At 37.3% G+C, this 21,489-nt stretch overlaps 1 protein-coding gene across 1 annotated transcript; it reads left to right on the forward strand.

Annotated features, from left to right (window-relative positions):
- Positions 1–313: 313 nt before the first annotated feature.
- Positions 314–3,495, forward strand: LOC127118162 (ribonuclease 3-like protein 2). Its single transcript, XM_051048317.1, has 3 exons — positions 314–909; positions 1,685–2,061; positions 3,138–3,495. Exons 1-3 carry the CDS (start codon positions 433–435, stop codon positions 3,310–3,312), a joined length of 1,029 nt encoding a protein of 342 aa, XP_050904274.1. The 5' UTR covers positions 314–432; the 3' UTR covers positions 3,313–3,495.
- The last annotated feature ends 17,994 nt before the right edge of the window (positions 3,496–21,489 follow it).

The following is a 21,489-nucleotide window of genomic DNA, read 5'->3' on the forward strand; positions in this document are numbered from 1 at the left end:
AGAGAAATAAATAATCACCCTTTATTTTTTTTATATTAAATACATTACAATAGTATTGTTTCCTAAATTTTCCCTCGAATTTTTTATATATTAAAATATTTAATAAACGTAGAATTTAAACTTAAAGATAGTATACTCTCCGTGTAAAGAAATATTACATTAATATCAATCAAAATATATTAAAAATAAAGATGTGATATGCGGGATAGACGAATTTTATTGGTTGAAATTATAAAAATATTTTATTGGCATAGTCCTTTTTCTCAATGAATTTTATTTTATGACATTTAATTTCTTAGATTATTTTTGCTTTGGATTCTAATAATCTACACCTGAGTACAAATTAAAACAGTTGTAAAATATTTGGCGTTTTCACTTTTGTTTTCTGCTTATTTCAATCTCTGAATCTCACACACAAGACGTAAAGAGAAGATGAAGATGGAAGCTTCAGTTTCAGCAGTGGAGAAAATAATCGGTTACACTTTTCAAAACAAGAAGCTTCTAGAACAAGCCCTAACCCATACTTCTTACCCTGAAGCCGTTTCATACGAGCGTCTCGAGTTCGTCGGCGACGCCGTATTAGGTCTCGCGATCAGCAATCACCTCTTCCTCGCTTACTCCTCCGTTGATCCTGGTACACTCTCCCTCCTCCGTGCCGCTAATGTTAGCACCGAGAAACTCGCTCGCGCTGCCGTTCGTAATGGTCTGCACCGTTACGTACGTCACAATACATTTTCAATTGTTGATATGATTAACGAGTTTGTTGAAGCGGTTGATTGTGAGGATGACTGTGTTGTTGTTAAGTATGGTGGATCGGTGAAAGCTCCGAAGATTCTTGCTGATATTGTCGAGTCTATTGCTGCTGCTGTTTATGTTGATGTTGGTTTTGATCTTAAAAAATTATGGGTGGTAGGGCTATTTCTGAACTTTTTAGATTTTTTTTGTTAGCATTTCAATTGTTGTTTTTTTCACTGTGTTGAACTGTTGATGATAGTAGAAAGGATCATAGCAATTAAAATGAGCATGATGATATGAAAGATTTATTAGCATTTTTAAAATTATGTGAAATTTTGGCAAGAAAAGCTTCTGTTATCTCAGTTTGTGAAATTTCAATGGCATTGTTCAAACTTGCAATCCAAGTTTACCTGGATAGTAACATTAATTTTTGGACCAGATTTACTCTATTAGAAAAGGGAATGACTAGGAATTCCTAAAACTAAGATACATTTAGACCTAATTAATTGATTATGATGATTAGATTTACAGATGTTTGTTATAGCTTGTACATTGGGTTTGGTTGGTTGGATTGGGGTGTATTGTTGCTCCCCCAAAGCTGTGGCTTTGGAGTTCATGATGTGGGAGTTGAATGTGTGCATGAACATATTCTGTCTTTGGTTGAGTCAACGATGACATATTATCATGACCATTGCAAGTATGCAACTGATGTTTTTTAGGCACTGTTTGGTAAATATGTTTGGTGCATTTGAGTTAATGACCATGTTTTTTAGGCACATTTTGTAAATATGTTAGATGATTTGTACATGATGAGTTTATGCATTATTCCTGTTGTTTAAACTTGAACCTATTCTTGCTTAATATTGTGCATTCAATATGAAATCGTGTAGTTGGTTTGACCCAACAACTTTGTCACTGCCTGATAAATGCTTGTAATTTTTGTTGGCAGATAATACGAGGTGTTTTGGAGCCGATAGTTACATTGCAAGATCTGGAACAAAAACCGCAACCGGTGACAATGCTTTACGAGATCTGCCAAAAGAATGGTAAAAAAGTTGACATAGAACAACAGAGAAATGGTGCCAAAAGCACGGCCAATGTCTATGTTGACGGAGAGTTGGTTGCATCCGCTTCCTCAGATCAAAAGGATATTGCAAGGCTTGAAGCTGCCAAGGCTGCCTTGCATAAACTAGAACGCTTACTGCCTGCCACTACCATGATACGTGACTGTTATGTCGGCATTGATGGTACCTTTGAAGTTGAAGCTGCAAAGCAGAAGTTATATGCAATTTGTGGGATAAAAAAGTGGCCTAAACCAGTATACAGGTAAACACGGCTAGCCTGGCACTATAATTCATTTATAGTCTTGATTTCATTCTCTGTGTATAAAAGTGTGTCTACCTGTCTTCTGGTTTCCTTGCTAGAATAACTTGAAATTATATGGCAGGTTTGAGAAACCAAAAAATGACGAGGATGAAGAGTGTATTATTTTTTTTAAAATAGTGTTTTTGTTAGCTGGGACAGATAAGTTATTGCTTGCATTTGAAGATTGCCTTCATATACCTAGTCACAAGGTCTAGGACACAGTAGAAACCTGCCTGTGGCATACAACTCAAATTGAAATATTATTGATCCCTTCCGGTGAATGGTTCACATCCATTTATAAAATCTGCCTTAATTATAAGAAAAATCAGATATTATTTCATCTAATCAAAAGGAGACAAACTTCAAATCATAGGATCAATAGTGAATTCTTCATAAATTTGGTTGATTTCTAAGTATTCAAAAGTAAATAAGAAACTTGATATGCAACAATAATGTATATAACTGATGCTATTTTTTTTCCTTCTTCAGTTCTTAACTGTAATAGATGATCAATGCTACATTGTTCTTTACTGAGTATATTGCTCAACACTGTGAGAGAAATTACTTTAGTCATGCCCGATATATAACTTGAGTACCAATCAACCTAATATTTTGAACTCATTCATAAGAAAAGTCTGTACTCCTTTTTAATCTGAATCAAAGTATTTGTAAGCTATATAAACAAGATTCAATTATTCTTTACCTTAAATGTTATATACAGGAGGTTCTCCTAAACAATTTGTACTCTGATGCTCCTGGCCTGGCCTACATAACGCCTTTATTAGGTGTAATCCTAATTGGATCCTGGTGGCTGGGTGTTTGGTTCTCTACATCCTTATCCATGACTGAGAGATTTAGTTATGCCTCTGCCCTCTTTTGGGCTATTAGTTTTATACATCTACAAAGAGAAACTCAACAATAATTGTTTTTGGGAGTTGAAATTTTCTACTATCTAATTAATCTTCCTTGTTATTTAAGTTGATTTGCTTGTGTCGAGCTTGTAAACTGATTTCTTGCTTCTCTATGATGTTTTACAGCATTGTGAAAGATGAAGGTACTCCTCAAGATAAGAAATTTGTCACTGCTGTACAAATAGCTACTCCATCTGCCACACTCCAAATGTCTGGAGACGAGAAATCTCGGGTGAAGGATGCAGAGAACTCTGCAGCTTCTTTGATGATTCGGGCCTTACAACAACACAAGTATGTGTGACAATTGTGGCCTCCCGAAGTACTGGTTGTAAGTCTATGTTAGTTTTTGATTTGTGAGAAATAGATACCTGAGTGTAGTTGTAATTGTAGTCTATGTATAGTAAAATTTGATTTTGAATTATTTAATTTTATAAAATTGATTTTATTTATAAGAAATGAATATAATTTTTTGTGTTTGGATCCAGTTACTTTGAACAATAAAGTTATGTGGAAAAATAACTGTAAACACGTTAAAATCAGGTTTAAATATTCGTAATGAATTCTAACTACTCTAACGATATAAAAAAAATAAATCTAACTACTGGTGAATTTTTAAGTAATGGTGTAACTCCTTCAATTGTTGCCTCCAACTCTAAGTTCTATCAGTTCAGCTATAGTATACTGATGAGAGCTATTCTTCCTCCTATAGTATATAGATTTATAAAATTTAAAAGTAAATAATGTTTTGAGAATATTTAAGTGTGAAATTTTCAAATAAAAAAAAACTGAAGTAGAAGCAGCAAAACATTATATTCATTATTATTAATATTAAAAAAAAACTGTTGCTTAGTTACTTATTTTTTAGCCTAGTTTCCCATTTGAAAAACTCTCATTGAAATTAGTCTAACAAGAATTACTTGTCACTTTTAAATTATAAATATTAGCTGTTAGTAGAAGTGTGGTTTTATCATTCCAACTTTAATGTTATTAGCAGTATCTAGCTAGAAAATACTAAGGATATTTTTTTATTTCATAGAATGACTATGCATAATTACAGTTTGACAACTTCCTAAACATAGACAATAATCTTTATTGTGGTTAATTTGGTCTATTAATTTGTTTTAGCTATAACTTCTTTAATTCTGTAATGACTCCCTATGGATAGTGTCATAATTATAAATATTCTCGTCGAATGTTGATGTCACAATTAATTATTGCCCAATTACAAGTGAGTATTGCTAATTTTGAGTTCTCATAGCTCTGATGATGTTGTGGTTTGTTCAAAAAGAGGTAATGCTAGTCTTACTAGCTATAGATGAAAAATGTTCTAATTATATAATTTTGGGTAGAGATTGAATTTATAGAAGTGATCTTCGAAATTTTCACTCAAATACCCCAGTTTTTAAAATAAAATTTCAAAATAATCCAGTTTTTAATTTTTTTTTCAAACTACCCCAGTTTCAAAATAAAATAAAATATGTAGAGCATAGGCGTCAGATCAATTGGCGTCTACCCTTAAGTATCATTTCCTCTGTTCCTTTTTAAGTGTCTATTTTTTGAAAAGTTTTTGTTTCTTTTTAACTGTTACTTACAAAGTTCAATACAGTATTAGTTGTATTTTATCAAAATTATCCCTAGGTAATCATTACAAAGAGAGAGAAAATAAAATGAATGTAATAAATAGTTAGGGATATTATAGGTAAAAGGAGAATTATGGTTGAAAAAGTAACAATAATGATTAATTTTTTTGGTATGTGTAAAAAGTAAAAAAATGACACTTAAAAAAGAACAGAGGGAGTAAGTGGAGACGCCAATTGGATTGGCTACAACACATGGTGTTGCCAATCCAATTGGCGCCCATGTGCTATTTGTAAGAGGAGGCGCCAATTAGTCTGACGCCTCAGTGTAATTTGAAATTTTTTGGTTATAAATAAATGTGTTGTGTGATTCATTTTTCCACATCTCATTTTGTCATATTGCAAACATGTTTGGTGTTCGTCGTCGCTATGGAAAAATGATTTATTTGAGAGACAAACATCCGATGTTGATGCTCTTCTGGAACATGTTTGGTGTTCGTCGTCGCTATGGAAAAATGATTTATTTGAGAGACAAACATCCGATGTTGATGCTCTTCTGGAACATCTGTAGTTTTGATCAACTGAAGAGGGGGCTGATTCGTAGGTTAGATGGAAAAATACCAAAAGGGGAAAATTTTAGAAGTATTGAAAGACTCAATAGTATATTTGGTTGGGTGCGAGTCAAATCTGATAAGAATGCTAGAGAAATGATGTTCGGACGAGATGACATCAGTTTGATTGTTGTAATCAGTTAGAAATGTTCTGTTTTAAGTTTGCTTATGTTGTAGTGATGTTTGTTGTTAACAATGTTGTAACAAAAAGATAATGATATATAAAATTCCAAGGTTACAAAAATTAAAAGGAGATATTATCTTATGATGCAGATGTTGCTCCTAGATTGAGACAATTGTTCTTATTGTGTCCTGGTTGACGACATATACTACATAGTCTTATCATTTTATCAGTTGTATCCATTTCTGTTCTAATACGCGTGCTGTTTGGCCGTCCTTTTTTCTTTCTTCGCATCTCATCGTTGTGTCAAACTATGTCACCTTCATATGGAGACTAGTATTCCTCCATTGGTAGCACTGAGAAGCTTTTGTTATACACATTCATGACGGTAATGGCCTTGTAAACATCAGATAGATGGTTGTAAGCGTCCTGACGAGTATGTGCGTATGCCGCAATGACATGGGGGCAAGGAATACGGAAGACCTGGAACTTTCCACAATCGCACCAACTTCTGTTTAGTTTGACAACATATGATAAATTTGGCCTCCCCTCATTATGATCCATTATTTTCTGTACACTGAAATTTTGCCTATGACGGTCAAAGACTGTAACCGCGTGTATGCTAGCTTTGATAGTTTCCTCTTTCATCACTTTCATACAACATTCACTGAATATTTGACCCGACATTAACACTACACTCCATCTTTCACCTTTGGTTGCGAAGGTAGAAGTCAACCTATAATAGGTTGTTCTGACCAAAGCGGTTATTGGTAGATTTCTAATGCCTTTGAATACGCCGTTCATGCATTCCACAAGGTTTGTTGTCATGTGGCTCCATCGACAGCCTCCGTCAAATGCCCTTGTCCACTGCTCTACTGGTATGTTATCCACCTATCTTCCTACATCTGCATTAGACAATCTAATTTCATCACGGTAATGTTGGAATGACGGCTGAGTTAGAGCATACCCAACATTCGCCAATTTTTTACGAAGGTTCTTATCTTTGATTGCACGCATGAAGTTTTGTGTGATATGTCTAATGCAATAGACATGGGTAGAAGGGGGATCATGTCATCCATTATCATGGTTATTGTAAGCACTCTCAATGGCAACATGTCTATCTGAAATCAAACAGAGATTGTCTTGTAGAGCGACATGTGTTCTGAGATGTCGAAGAAAGAAACCCCAACCACCAGCGGTTTCACCTTCAACAAGAGCAAAAGCAATGGGAAAGACATTGTTGTTGTCGTCTTGTGCAACATCCATAAGCAAAGTACCCTTGTATTTGCTGTATAACCATGTTCCATCAATTTGAATAATAGGTTTGCAGAATGTAAAACCTTTGATGCACGGTTCAAACGCCCAAAAGAGGCGGAGAAAGATTCTATTTCCAGCAACATAGGTTCCGTCTGGCGTAAATGTTAGCAATGTCTCCATAATTGTAACTGTTCCTGGTACGTATGTTTTTAGGGCCCATAAAAATTTTGGCAATTCTTTATATGAATCCTTCCAGTTGCCGAATACCTGTTCAACAACCTTTGTCCTTGCAATCCACGCTTTCTCGTAAGATGGAGTATAATTATATCTTGTGACGATATGAGATATTATTATACTCACCTTCACTAATGGGTCTTTGTCAACAAGCGACAAAATGTTTTGACATATCAATGCAACACTTAATTTACGGTGATCTTGTTCAATATTAGTTGCAACCCAACTATGAGGTGGGTCTATAGTAGCTATCTCCCAAGATTCGCTTCTCTTTTTGTGAGATGCAACCAACCAAAACTTGCAAAGGATGTTACGACATTCAATGACATACTTTCTCGAATCAGTGCGTTTCACAGTGAAATCAACAGAGTTATTCATGTGAAATTTTTTGATAGCTCGCACACATTCTTCTTTAGTGCGGAATATGTCTCCCACTTTTAACTCACCCTCTGATCGTGGATACGGGTTATAAAAAACACCGTTGGATGTTTCATCGTCATGCAGATCTATATTTATCATATGTTGAGGCGGATTATATACATGACTTGGAGGTAATGGCGCTGGATGATCGTCATCTTCAATGTTGTTGTTCAACATATGATCGACCTGCGTCTCAGTCTCTTCTTCTTCTTCATCAACGACGTTGACTTCTGCTTCTGCTTCTAGGTCAGCGTCATCTGAGTTTTCTGAATCAAATTCATCAGATTCAACTTGATTAGTTATTTGAGATTGCTGAGATGGGATACTTAGTTGAAGAGTAATATATAACTCAATAGAGTTGCAACCAGAATGTCTGTGACTAACAAACATATATTCAACATCTTCATCATCCCGTACCTTCAGCGGGAAAAATTTGCATTGACTGTTCTAAAAAAAAATTGGATTTTGATACGCGATCTGTGACACAAGACCAGATCCTATGCAGGATTCAATTTGTTTTTTCAAATGCAAGAAATTTGAATTTATCTTGATCGTAAGTCGGATAGTATCGGTGTTTCGAAAATAAAACCCGTATAAATCAGACTCATATGTCTCACCATTGCAGCTAGCATTGATAGTATATTTTGGTGCATATGACATTGTAATATTTCTTGTGCAGATGAGAAGTAATTTTTTGGTGTAGATCAACTTGTGTTGATTGTTGGATGTAGATAAAAAGACACTTAAATAGGTAAGTGATTTGTCAAACATGCAAAGCTAGAGGGAAGTGATTTGTTAAGCATCCAAGCAAGAGGGAAGTGATGTGTCAAACATGCAAGATAGAGGGAATTCATGTGTCAAACATGCAAGCCCTAACACCGGTTCAATTGGCGCTAGCTTGTATTCCTTGTACATGGGCGCCAATTGGCGCTACCTTTTCTTCCATGCAGACCACATAACTAAGCATGCAGAGCCATGCATGCGCCAGACTAGGTTAAGATGAGGCATGCATGCAAGCCTAGGAGGCGCCACTTTAATTGGCACTAGCATGTGACAATTGCACATGGGCGCCAAACCATTTGGCATGAGCATGCAATCACCATTATCCATGCATTCATACTTTTGCATGTCACACCTTATAAATAGCCAAGCAAGTCTCACATTGTTTCCTCACCAACAAACATTTCTTCCTAAATAACAACAACTCTTTCATCTACAACAACCACTATTTCAAATATTTACTCTGACAATATGTCTCTCCTCACAATGGATGAATCGCACAGAGGCATAGTTGCAAACATAACGACTTATGTAAGCGTTTAATTATTCTATTATTTGTCTAGAATAATTTTTAATAACGATACTTAATTTGTTGTTTATCTTTTATAAAGTAACGTATTTTTTTTTGTTCTTTTATAATATGTTTCTAGGTTTCGAACTCGGGTCCACGAATTTGTACACATGGACCCGATGATTCAACCGTATGTCGAACTCGCCGGTTTTAGGCATATAAGCAAAATAATGTCTTGGTCGATGGATAATAAATGTATTCTTGCGTTATGTGAAAGATGGCGTCCCGAGACACACACATTCTAGTTTTCAACCAGTGAATGTACTGTGACGTTAAAAGACGTCTACATGTTATTGGGACTGCATATTGAAGGTAAGGCGGTAAATGGTAAAATCAATTATGCGAATTCAATTTGCATGAACCTCTTGGATGCTGATTTGTTAGATGATAACTCGAGAGGTCAAGGTATACTCCTTTCACGCCTTAAGACATATTATAAAAACTTACAGTTAGATGAGAATTCTATCAAAGAGACTCTAATAATAAAAACTAGGTGTTACATTATGAAATTCTAGTAACAGACTATCGATGTCACACTGGATGTTATGACATCCAATTTTGTGCAGACAGGTAATGTATGCAGAAAGTAAATGTAAAAAGCAGTAAATGACACAGAGAATTGTTTACCCAGTTCGGTGACAAACACACCTACTCTGGGGGCCTACCATGCCAGGGAGGAAATCCACTATAAGATGTATTAATTCAGGACTTAAACCACCAGTTTAATCCTATCACTTAAGACCTACCCAATGCAATTTCAATCTAAACTAAGACCTGAGTACCTACTCACTCCCCCTCAATCACAACAGTGATTACAACCATTAAGAATTTTAAAGTCAGTGGTGAAGATATATTTCAAACAACTCTAGATTGTGCTTAAAAGCTTTAATCAAGAAACACAACACTCACGCTTAAAAGCTTAGAGTGACACAACAATTACAACTCAATAAACACCCTAGTCCAATGCAATCATCTAGGTGATAATTGCTTGGCTCACAAGTAAAACCTAATTTAAGACACAATGAAAGTACAACAATGATATATAATGATATATTGAATTCTTCACGCTTCAAATCCCTCAAAAACTAAAAGTAGGATTGCCATCCTTTTATAATGCAGTACTTGGGCCTTGAACTTGAATTTCATAAAATTAGGGTTAAGCAAGTTAACCTAATTTCCACACATTAGGGTGCTAACAAATAGGCTATATGCTAGGTATCTTAATTTTAGCACAGCTGTTAGTTTCCTGAAAAGCCTGAGATAAATACTGAACCATAACAGAAAAATTAGCCTATACTTTAACATCTGCTGTCAGGGATGAATGTCATAACATTCAGTTTGACATCCAGAAAATGCTGTCATGAATGAATGTCATAACATTCAGTTTGACATCCAGTAAATTCTGTATTAGCTAATCCTGCAGCATACTACTTAAGCATGTCATGACATCAGTCAAGACATCTAAGTACAGTAAGTGTTTTAACATAAAATACAGCCAATCAAAAACATCTACACATTATGCTTTTAATTGGTTCATTTTTATTTCTCGAAGGTAGTGGTTCCAGTATGCATGTTATGTATTTACCTTTACTAAGACATGTAGATAGAATAGGAAGTTACAGTTGGGGATCCGCTTGTTTGGTTTATCTTTATAGGTCTTTGTGTAAAAATTCACACAAAGACACATCTACATTTTCTGGATGTGTTGTTTTGCTTCAAGCATGGGGTTGGTCCAGACTACCGTCCCTAGCGCCCGTCAACAACAACCCATTCACATTCCCGTATTGATCGCTCGACTGTGTGAGTCGAGAATGGGATACAAACTGCAAGTGCACAGTTCTATCGCGTAGTTTTAAAAGATATCGATCCCACAGGGACTTATGAATCGATATACCGTTATCTAAAGTTACTACGTAAATCTAAGGTGAAAATGTTTGATTGTTTGGGGGAAAAACTAAGAGCTAAACTAATATCTAGATTAAATATCAATAAAACGGATATCGGTATGTAGTTCGTCAAAACTAGGGAATCAAGTCTTTGTCGGTTTCCAGGTTTTTAAAATAAATCGTTTCAGTTAACTTTATTGGTTAAAGGTTTTATCTCAAACTCTCGCTCTGTTGAATCAACCATGATTTTATATTAATGTTGCTGTCACTTATAATTAAGTCAAAAACCATATTTTGAAAGCAATAAAGTTGCAGAAACTCTTTTTAAGAAAATACTGACCGTTTTAAACACCCTTATCTCAAACTCTCGCTCTGTTGACTTAGGTTATATGATTAAATCCAAATGCTTAACTCTCGTCCTCACATTCGATCTTTAAAAATACTTTTTGGAAAAAGTCAGAATTTAATTGACTCTAAAACTTGCTCTCGCCCTGATCTAGAATTAATGCCTAACTCACACTGTCCAGTCAAAACCTCAAACTCTCGCTCTGTTGGTTTTAACTTCTTTATGTTCTTTACTTTTTGTAAAAAATCTTGTTATTAAACCTGTAAGTTGAGACCGTAAAAAGATTGATTCTAATTTTAAGTTTAGATAGACCGACTCAGTCTCGACCCCTTTTTCTGCTTACTTTACATACCGATACCTAGGCAAATTAGCCAGACATGCTAAATAAATAAGAATTTATATCATGCATAAACAGACTCATTCCAGGCAGGCAATATGAATAAACAATAGAATAAAACATTAAAAATTAAATAACGATTAAAGAACCTGAATGCGTAATACAATGGTCTTGAACACTCCACCACAAGCCGGTAGGATTTGTTCTTGGATTCTTCAATTAAACAGTAAATTAAATCAAGGAAATAAAACTGGAATATAACGTAAGGTTAAATCCGGTACAAAGTTGCACAGTAGTTTCCGGTGTAGAAACTACTACGCGAAAAATATCTAAAAGCTAAAAACGGGGAAGATAAATTGCAAGGGGAAAAAGAGAAAGTAAAACTTGCAAAAGAAATAAATAAAATGAACAATGTTGGAAAGGAAGAAAAATAAGCAAGGGCGTGAAAAATAAATTTGGCAGAGCTTCCGCAAAACTGAGCGTGCAAAAACTGTCCCGTTGAAAGTTCCCAATTAGCTGCTATTTATACAGCTGCTGGTGTAACTACTTTTCAAGGGTTTCCGTGTGCGTGGTCTCGTTCCGAGGGTTAAGCGTGCGTGGAAGTAGGCTTCAACGTGGTCAGTTGAGTTCCTTGCGCCAAAAATATAGAGGACTGGTGTGACGTTCGTCACACCATGTGTGACGCTCGTCACAGGAGTGCTCTTAGTGTGACGCTCGTCACACTCCTTGTGACGCCCGTCACAGGGGCAACGTGCGCTTTCTTTTGGGCTGGGCTTGGTCTTGGTTATTTGTTTCCTTTTTATTGCTTTTTACACCTCCTTTTCTTCCCTTTTTCACTTTTGCTTCAAAATGGGTACCTGATGTAAATAGAAAAGAAATACTGCATAATATCTGATAAAATGGGATAAATTAAAGTAAATGATAATATAATCTAATTAAGTTAAGTCTTAAAATGTGATATAATTTCGTGTTATCAAACTCCCCCATACTTAAATCTTTGCTTGTCCTCAAGCAAAATTCAGTATAGTAAAAGTTTTAGCCAGATGAAATTTTAAAGCACACATCAATTCGTACTAGGTTGCCAATGGATTTTTGTTTAGGAGGACTTGAGTTTAATCTTGACATCAACAACTACCGTTACAACTTAGATAACCCTACCTTATGCCAATCAGTTTCAAGTACACTATGATAGCTATCCTGGTTCCTTTAGTCTTATTTTACCCGTTTTCATTCTAGCGAAATCACATTAAGCCCTTTATCTTTTCGCGCACATAGTGGAGTAACCGGTTAGTGATTATGATCCGCTTTTAGCTAGAAGTTCTGGTACATAAGTCGGATAACTTCATTATTCAGTCCATTGCAAATTGCGGGGGATCGAACCGTAGTCCGCCCTACCAAGTTCAGTACCAGATTCCTACTGAACCAACTCGTAATGGGTCTTTCGTATTGTGCTTTTGCATGATCTGCAACCTTTAGATTAAATGATCTGGTAAAGATCACCTAATTTAATTAGTGCATTTCTTGATATATTTATGTATCTTAGGTTACTTTGGGGATCATTCACTTATATTCATCGGCTCTCCACGTAGTTTGCTATTAAGATGGTGTTGACTTCTGTATAAACTACTTGGGGTTGCCATAGAACTAAAAGTTCAAGGAATCGGTATAATAGGTACTTATCCTGATCTAACATATTGAGGTTCTCAGAGCGTTGTTATGGTAATGATTTTGTTTTGATTTCACTCAAATTTTATAGAGTAGGCGACCTTTATATTTATTGGGTGTGTTAAAATTTTTGTTATGGCTCAGGAAATTGAGGGGAATAGATAATAGAAAATTTTCACACTTAGGAACTTAACTTAAACTAAATATATATTATAATAATTTTTTTTTTTTTTTTTTTTTCATAATAAGAAAGGGAAATAACAATGAAAGGGAAAATAGCATACTTGAAAAAAATGAGAATGGAAAGAATATTGTTTCCCCCCCATACTTAAACTAAACATTGTCCTCAATGTTTTAAGGAAATGAAATACAAGATGGAGAGGAAAAAGAAAATAACAACTAAGGCTGCCTTCCGCCTCTGGTTCTTGGACCTGGTGATCTTTGACGGATGTCTAAGTTGTCGAACCTGTTGAACAACTCAGTAAACCGCTGGTCGGTTATGGCATTCCGAGCATCCTGTTGCTGTTGCATTTGACGCATCATCTGCATCATATCTGCATTCTGTGCCTGCATACCATCGATAGCATCCATAATGTCGTCGTTGGTCGCAGGTCGTCTTCGTCGACGATGTTGGGAGGATGGGCCGGCTGCATTACTGGAAGGGTTTAGCGGGACTGATTGTTGTGTTGGCGGATGATCACCTTGTTCCATTTCTGCAAACTCATCTGTTTGCTGGTTTGTTTGTGAAGGCTCGGTTGTTTCAGGAGCGCTAAGATCGTAGAGGTGGCGGTCCGGGTTTGTGACATCGGTTAGGGTGGTATTGGGTAGCACAACACTTGGGACTGCTTGGTTGTTCACCATAAGATAATAGCCTCCGCCTACTCTGTTTTTAATCAGGCGGCTGGAGCGGCAATAGCTGATATCCATAGACAGGGGAGGTAAGGATTCTAAAGTTTGGAGTTTATCCCCTAGGTTCAGGCCAAGTGCTATGGAGGTTATTAATCCACCAATTATAAAGGGTTGCCGGCCTCTAGCACATAAGGTGCGGATATGATGAAAGAGAAAAGAGGCGGCGTTTACCTTAGTATCCGGTTCGAAAACGCACTGGAGGAAAAATAACTCCTTCGAGTTAACCTTACTGTTGTTTGGTCTTCCAAAAAGTGTGTTTTGCAGGATACGGAGAAAATAACGGATGGTGGGGTTATGGATGTGGGAGAGAAGGAGTTCTTCCCAGTTGTAGGTATTTATACCGGAAATTTTCTTAAAAAGGTCGAAAACTAGAACTGTGTTCCAGTTTGAGGTTGGAGGGATTCTGGCATGCAGCAGACCTTCTGTGGAAAATTGTAGCATGGCACTCAATTCGCGTTGGGTTAGAGAGTACTCGGTGTTAAACATACGGAAGGTTGCCGTACCGGTTAGAAATTCACCTTCACCGGCGGGAGTGGTGTAGTCGTAAGAACTTAGGAATTCTAAGGTTAGGGAAGGGTAGGTGGGTTGGTTATGAGTGCAAAGGAAGGTTAAATCGGCTTTACGGAGCATCCACTCGATACCTTGGAGTAAGCCTAATTGTTGCAAGCAAGTTAAATCGGGGTACCTGGTGGGAGCGACGCCTCGCTGCTGGAAGCGCTCGAATTGCTCTTGCTGATAGTCGTCATCTCCGGATCGGAAGATGATATTTCCGAAATTTTGATTTCCCGCCATTTTGATGAATTTTTGAAGGGATGATTTGGAAAGAAAAAGAAATGTATTTGATATGAGAGAATTGTTTTGTGGTGAATGAAGGAAGTTTTGGTAGGTATTTATAGGAGAAGGATTGGAAGATTGAAAGAAAAAGTGGTTGAAAAGTAATTAAGTGTGGTAAATGAAAAATGAATGGGGAATGTAAAGAATTAAAGTGTAACGTTCGTCTCCAACGGCTCCTTAACGTTCACTTGTCTGAAGGGTGTTACGCTCGTCACAGGGGTGTGACGCTCGTAACAGGCATTTTGCGTGCCGTTCGTCATGGAGTGTGTGACGCTCGTCACACCTCCTTTTTGGCAAGGCTTAGTAGCGCTTCACAGAATCACTTTGGTAGGTATTTAAATGTTTCATTTTGCTTATGATCATTTTTTAGTATGCAATTTTAATGCATTGTGCATGCTTACTTGCTTTGTATAATAATAATGGGTAACAACAGTAGAGCGTAACAGGCATTGCATAATAAAATTAACTAAACAGCTTCAATAAAAAGGACCATAATGTATTACAGGAAGGGAAAATAATGAAATGAAATAGAAATAAACATGAATTCAAACAATATTAATGAAAAAAAATCTAGCCTAAAACTAAAAAACTTAGAAAGAAAAATAACTAAATTCCATCTATTTTCGGATCTCTGGCCGGAGGAGCAAAAGAGTTAACATGATGCCGTAACATACGTAACTGACTTGCCGTGCTGCTCATGTGTTCTAGGACTGCAAGTCTCAAGCTGTGGAAATCTTCCCTGAGGGCGTTTTGTTCTGACATCAAAGCTTCAATGACGGTTTTAATATCTGTTCCTGGCATATGATGTCGGAGATCAGGCATGGCTGATTCTTCGGTCAGGACAGGCTGAGGAGGAGGATCAATATCATAGTAGTCGGATGGAGTCTGAGGGTCAGATTCAGCAAGAGAGATATGGTCAACATAGTGCTCATAGTCATCACAAATCTCATAATCCTGGATGGATTCAGTGGATCCAGCAGGAGTTGGGGTTTCATTCAGGTTATAGAGCCAGTTCCTTTGGTTATGAACACTAGTTCTAGGATCGGGCATGGTGAATAGGCAGAGAACCTGGTTATCAATAATAAGCTCGAACTCATCAGACCCTATGTTTGCTATAAACATAGTGTTGAAGAGGAAAGGTATACTCAGAGTAGTAATGCCACAAAAAGGGTTCAGGTCAAGCATAGGCTGACGTAATCCAATAGCATTACCTATCATAGTTATCAGGCCACCTATTCTAATGGGTGCTCGCTCATCCTGGATAAGGTGGTCCAAATTAGCTAACATAAAAGTAGCACCGTTTACTGGACGGTTCTGGGAAGCACAAAATATGATGAAGAGTTCATCACGTGAAACTGAAGTACTATTTGGCTTCTTCCCAAATAAAGTGTGGGTCAGGATCTTATGGAAATAGCGAAAAGCCGGGTTATGTATGTTTCCAGAGAGAAACTCATGTTCTTCGGGCTCATCATTTCCAGTCAGCTTACCCCAAAAGTGTTCCAGCTCTCTATATTCAAAAAGTTCTTCCTGGCTTATAGTGAATGTATCAAAGGAGGTAGGAAAACCCAAAAGGTTGGTGAAGTCTCTAACATTAAATTGGTACTCCATGTTGAACATTCTGAACTGGATAAATCCTCTGGTAATTCCTTTTCCATGGCTAGGTAGATAGATTAATGAACTAAGGAATTCTAGTGTGAGTCTCCGGTAGGTGGTGAAATGTCTCAGGATAGGGGAGGTCTCCCATCCTATCTGATTCAGCAAAAACAGGACACTCTGTCTCAGTCCAAGGGCAGTCATAGCCCAATCATCAGCATATAAACTAGGTAGCATCTCTCTAGTGGCTAGTTCTTCAAACCTTCGTTTCTGAGCCATTCCTCTGAACTTGATACCCATACGGTCAAAATGTCCCATCTGGTTAGTGTTAACTAGAGAAAAGAAAACATGAGTTTAAGTCAGGATTTGGCCAAATGCCGAAAGAAGAAAAAGAATTATTATTATTATATGGATATATTTTTTTCTTTTTGAATAAATCAATAATGAATACTAAATAGAAATTAAAAGAATAATTAAGAGAAAAATAGAGAAATGATAATAATAACAAAATAATAAAATAGCAAATTAATTTGTGGGTTGTCTCCCACTAAGCGCTTTGTTTAAATGTCGCAAGCTCGACAAAGAAACTGTTAAATATAGTCTATGAGTCCTGGGGGCGTTTCGTCTAAGTGTAGAATTTGCGAATCTTCGTTGGTTTCCGCATAGTGATAATGTTTCAGACGTTGCCCGTTTACGGTGAACGGTTCTGTAGATTGTCCTTTTATTTCTACCGCTCCACTGGGAAAGATTTTAGTGATATGGAAAGGTCCTGACCATCTGGATCGTAGTTTTCCCGGGAATAATTTTAGTCTGGAGTTAAATAAAAGTACTGCGTCGCCTTGCTTGAAGATTTTCCTTGATATACGCTTGTCATGCCATTGTTTTGTTCTTTCTTTATAGATTTTGGCATTTTCATAGGCGTCTCTTCTGAGTTCCTCTAATTCGTTTATGTCAAGGATTCTCTTTTCACCGGCGGCTTTGTAATTCAGATTTAAATTTCTAATAGCCCAATAGGCTTTATGTTCTAATTCTACCGGGAGGTGACAGGATTTTCCATAAATGAGCTTAAATGGGGTCGTCCCTATGGGGGTTTTATAAGCAGTTCGGTATGCCCATAAAGCTTCTGGTAGTTTCAATGACCAATCTTTCCTTGAAGTGGCGACCGTTTTTTCTAGTATTTGCTTGATTTCTCTGTTAGATACTTCCACTTGTCCACTGGTTTGAGGGTGGTAAGGTGTTGCTATCCTATGTCTCACTCCATATTTAAGTAGTAGTTTTTCGAGTACCTTGGATATAAAGTGCGATCCACCATCACTGACTACTATCCTTGGGATGCCAAATCTCGGAAATATTATATTTTTAAAGAGTCTAGTTACTACTCGGGTGTCATTAGTTGGAGAAGCTATAGCTTCGATCCACTTTGATACGTAGTCAACCGCCACGAGTATGTATTTGTTACCGAAGGAGGGTGGAAATAGTCCCATGAAGTCTATCCCCCACACGTCAAAAATCTCTACTTCCAAAATACCTTTTTGTGGCATCTCGTCACGTCTAGATATGTTTCCCGTGCGTTGACATCTGTCACACTCCTTAATAGCCGCATGTACGTCCTTCCATATAGTTGGCCAATAAAAGCCAGCTTGTAGGATTTTAGAGCAGGTCTTGGATGTACTTGTGTGTCCACCATAAGGCGCAGAGTGACAGTGTTGGATTATATTTTCTACCTCTTCTTCGGGTACACATCGACGGAAAATACCATCGGGGCCTCTTTTGAAAAGTAAGGGATCATCCCAGTAATAGTGTTTTATGTCGTGGAAGAATCTTTTCTTCTGCTGGTAAGATAAAGTAGGTGGAATTATTCCGGCAGCTAAATAATTGACTAGATCAGCGTACCATGGTATGACAGATATAGCTAAGGTGGTTTCTACTTGCATGTCGGAGTTGTTCTCTTCCAAAGTAGCTATGAGTTTGTCATACGAGAAATCATCATTAATGGATGTTCTTTCTGGTTCAAGGTTCTCAAGTCTAGAGAGGTGGTCTGCTACTACGTTTTCAGTTCCTTTCTTGTCCTTGATTTCTAAGTCGAATTCTTGTAGTAGCAAGATCCATCTTAGGAGTCTAGGTTTAGCATCCTTTTTTGTTAGAAGGTACCTGATAGCAGCGTGATCAGTGTAAACTATTATTTTGGCTCCTACCAAGTAAGAACGAAATTTATCTAGCGCAAATACCACTGCTAGGAGTTCTTTCTCGGTTGTGGCATAATTCATCTGCGCTTCATCCAGGGTTCTGCTAGCGTAATATATAACATGAAGCTTTTTATCCTTTCTTTGTCCTAAAACAGCACCTACAGCATAATCACTGGCATCACACATTATTTCGAATGGTTCATTCCAGTCTGGTGTCTACATAATGGGTGCGGAGATCAATGCTTGTTTAAGAGTTTGAAATGCTTTTAAACAGTTATCGTCGAATATGAATTCAGCATCTTTCATTAATAGTCCGGTTAAGGGTTTAGTTATCTTAGAGAAGTCTTTGATGAATCGTCGGTAAAAACCGGCGTGTCCTAAAAAGCTTCGTACTTCTCTCACGGTTCTTGGGGGTTGAAGATTTTCGATTACCTCTATTTTGGCTTTGTCTACTTCAATTCCTCTGTTCGAGATGATGTGTCCCAAAACAATGCCTTCTTGTACCATAAAGTGGCACTTTTCCCAATTAAGTACTAAGTTTACTTTTACACATCGCTCAAGAACTCTTTCCAGGTTTTCAAGGCATTCTTCGAAACTTTGTCCGTATACAGAAAAGTCATCCATAAATACTTCCATGATGTTTTCGAGAAAGTCGGCGAAAATTGCCATCATGCATCTTTGAAAAGTTGCAGGGGCATTACACAGACCAAACGGCATTCGTCTATAAGCGAAGGTACCAAAAGGGCATGTGAATGTTGTCTTTTCTTGGTCATCAGGGTGAATTGGTATTTGAAAGAAGCCTGAATAACCGTCTAAATAACAGAAATGTGAATGTTTAGCTAATCGTTCTAACATTTGGTCAATGAATGGTAAAGGGAAATGATCTTTTCGGGTTGCTTTGTTTAGTTTTCTATAATCAATGCACATTCTCCATCCCGATTCGATTCGTTTAGTTATAGTTTCTCCTTTTTCGTTTTCAATAACGGTTATGCCTCCTTTCTTTGGTACAACGTGTACAGGACTGACCCATTTGCTATCAGATATAGGATATATAATACCTGCTTCCAATAACTTGGTTATTTCTTTCTTTACTACCTCACTTAGGATCGGATTTAGTCTTCTCTGGTGTTCCCTAGAGGTTTTACCGTCTTCTTCTAACATGATGCGGTGCATACAAATAGAAGGGCTTATTCCTTTAAGATCGGTTATGTGGTATCCTAGTGCGGTTGGATATTTTCTTAAGATATGTAGGAGTTTTTCTGTTTCGAGTCTTCCTAGATCTGCATTGACTATCACAGGTCGTTCAAGTTCTAAGTCTAGGAATTCATATCTCAGATTTTTGGGAAGTGTTTTCAAATCAGGGGTTGGTTTGTTAAGACACTGCGTAGGGTCCGGTGTTATTGCTAAGCATTGTTTAGATTTGTCTTCTAAAAGATAGTCTGATGATTTGTCTTCTCCTGACTCTGCTTCTTTTATGCATTCATCGATGATATCCATGAAGTAACATGTATCTTCTATTGCAGGTGCTTTCAAGAATTGGGAAAGAATGAATTCAATTTTCTCTTCACCTACTTCGAAGGTGAGTCTTCCTCGTTTTACGTCTATGATTGCACCGGCAGTTGCTAAGAATGGTCTTCCTAGTATAATAGGTGTAGTATCATCTTCTCTAATGTCCATAATTGTGAAGTCAGTGGGAATGTAAAACTGACCTATGCGTACGGGAACGTTTTCAAGGATTCCTACAGGATATTTGATGGAACGATCTGCTAATTGCACAGACATTTTGGTCGGTCTTAATTCTCCCATTTCCAGTCTCTTACATATGGATAAAGGCATAACGCTAATTCCGGCTCCTAAATCGCATAAGGCTTTGTCGATGACAAATTTTCCTATGTGACAGGGTATAGAGAAGCTACCCGGATCCTTGAGTTTAGGGGGCATGTTTTGGATTATAGCGCTACATTCGGCAGGGAGTGTAACGGTTTCGCTATCCTCAAGTTTCCTTTTATTAGAAAGAATTTCTTTTAAGAATTTAGCATATGAGGGCATCTGCGTAATAGCTTCGGTAAACGGAATTGTAACGTTTAATTGTTTAAGGAGATCGACAAATTTTCTAAATTGGCCTACATCTTTGGTTTTAACAAGCCTTTGAGGGTAAGGTATAGGTGGTTTGTAAGGTGGTGGAGGTACATAAGGTTCCTTCTTTTCTAGGGTATCCTTATTACTCTCTTCCTTTTCCTTAGGTTCACTTTCCTCAGTAGATTTCTTAGGGTTTTGGTTTTCTATCCTTGGATCAGACGGTCCTTCCACTTCCGTTCCACTTCTTAATATAATTGCATGAGCTTGGCTTCTCGGATTAGGTTGGGGCTGTCCAGGGAATGTACCAGTTGGTGCAGCAGTAGGTGCTTGTTGTTGAGCTACTTGAGATATTTGTGTTTCTAACATTTTGTTATGGGTAGCCAAGGCATCTACTTTGCTTGCTAGTTGTTTAAGTTGTTCGCCAGTGTGTATGTTCTGGTTTAAGAAATCTTTATTGGTTTGTTGTTGGGAAGCTATAAAGTTTTCCATCATGATTTCCAAGTTGGATTTTCTAGGGTTATTATTGTTAGGATTCGGTTTCTGATATCCCGGAGGTACAGATGGGGTTTGATTCGGAGACTGTCCAGGTGCGTATAGAGCATTATTACTCTTATATGAAAAGTTTGGATGGTTCTTCCAATTTGGGTTATAGGTATTCGAATAGGGGCTTCCTTGAGCATAGTTTACTTGCTCTGTTTGGATTCCAGTCAAGAGTTGACATTCCGCAGGAGTGTGGCCTTGGATTCCACAGACCTCGCAATTCTGAGTTATAGCAACCACGACGGTTGGAGGTGATACGTTTAAACTTTCAATCTTCTGGACCAAAGCATCCACTTTTGCATTAACGTGATCAAGGTTACTTATCTCGTACATGCCAGTTTTCGGTTGAGGTTTTTCCACTGTTGTTCGTTCGGTTCCCCACTGATAGTGGTTTTGGGCCATGCTCTCGATAAGCTGGTAAGCATCAGCATAAGGTTTGTTCATTAGTGCACCACCTGCAGCGGCGTCTATTGTTAACCTTGTATTGTATAAGAGACCATTATAAAATGTGTGAATTACTAACCAGTCTTCC

This window comes from Lathyrus oleraceus, chromosome 2 (genome assembly GCF_024323335.1).
Source record: "Lathyrus oleraceus cultivar Zhongwan6 chromosome 2, CAAS_Psat_ZW6_1.0, whole genome shotgun sequence".
Classification (NCBI taxonomy): Eukaryota; Viridiplantae; Streptophyta; class Magnoliopsida; order Fabales; family Fabaceae; genus Lathyrus; species Lathyrus oleraceus.

Bases quoted from the DNA above. Each gene is read 5' to 3' on its own strand.
- LOC127118162 (XM_051048317.1), top strand. From the start codon at position 433: ATGAAGATGGAAGCTTCAGTTTCAGCAGTGGAGAAAATAATCGGTTAC. The intron at 910-1,684 runs GTAGGGCTATTT...TTTTGTTGGCAG, and splicing joins ATCTTAAAAAATTATGGGTG to ATAATACGAGGTGTTTTGGA. The intron at 2,062-3,137 runs GTAAACACGGCT...GATGTTTTACAG, and splicing joins TGGCCTAAACCAGTATACAG to CATTGTGAAAGATGAAGGTA.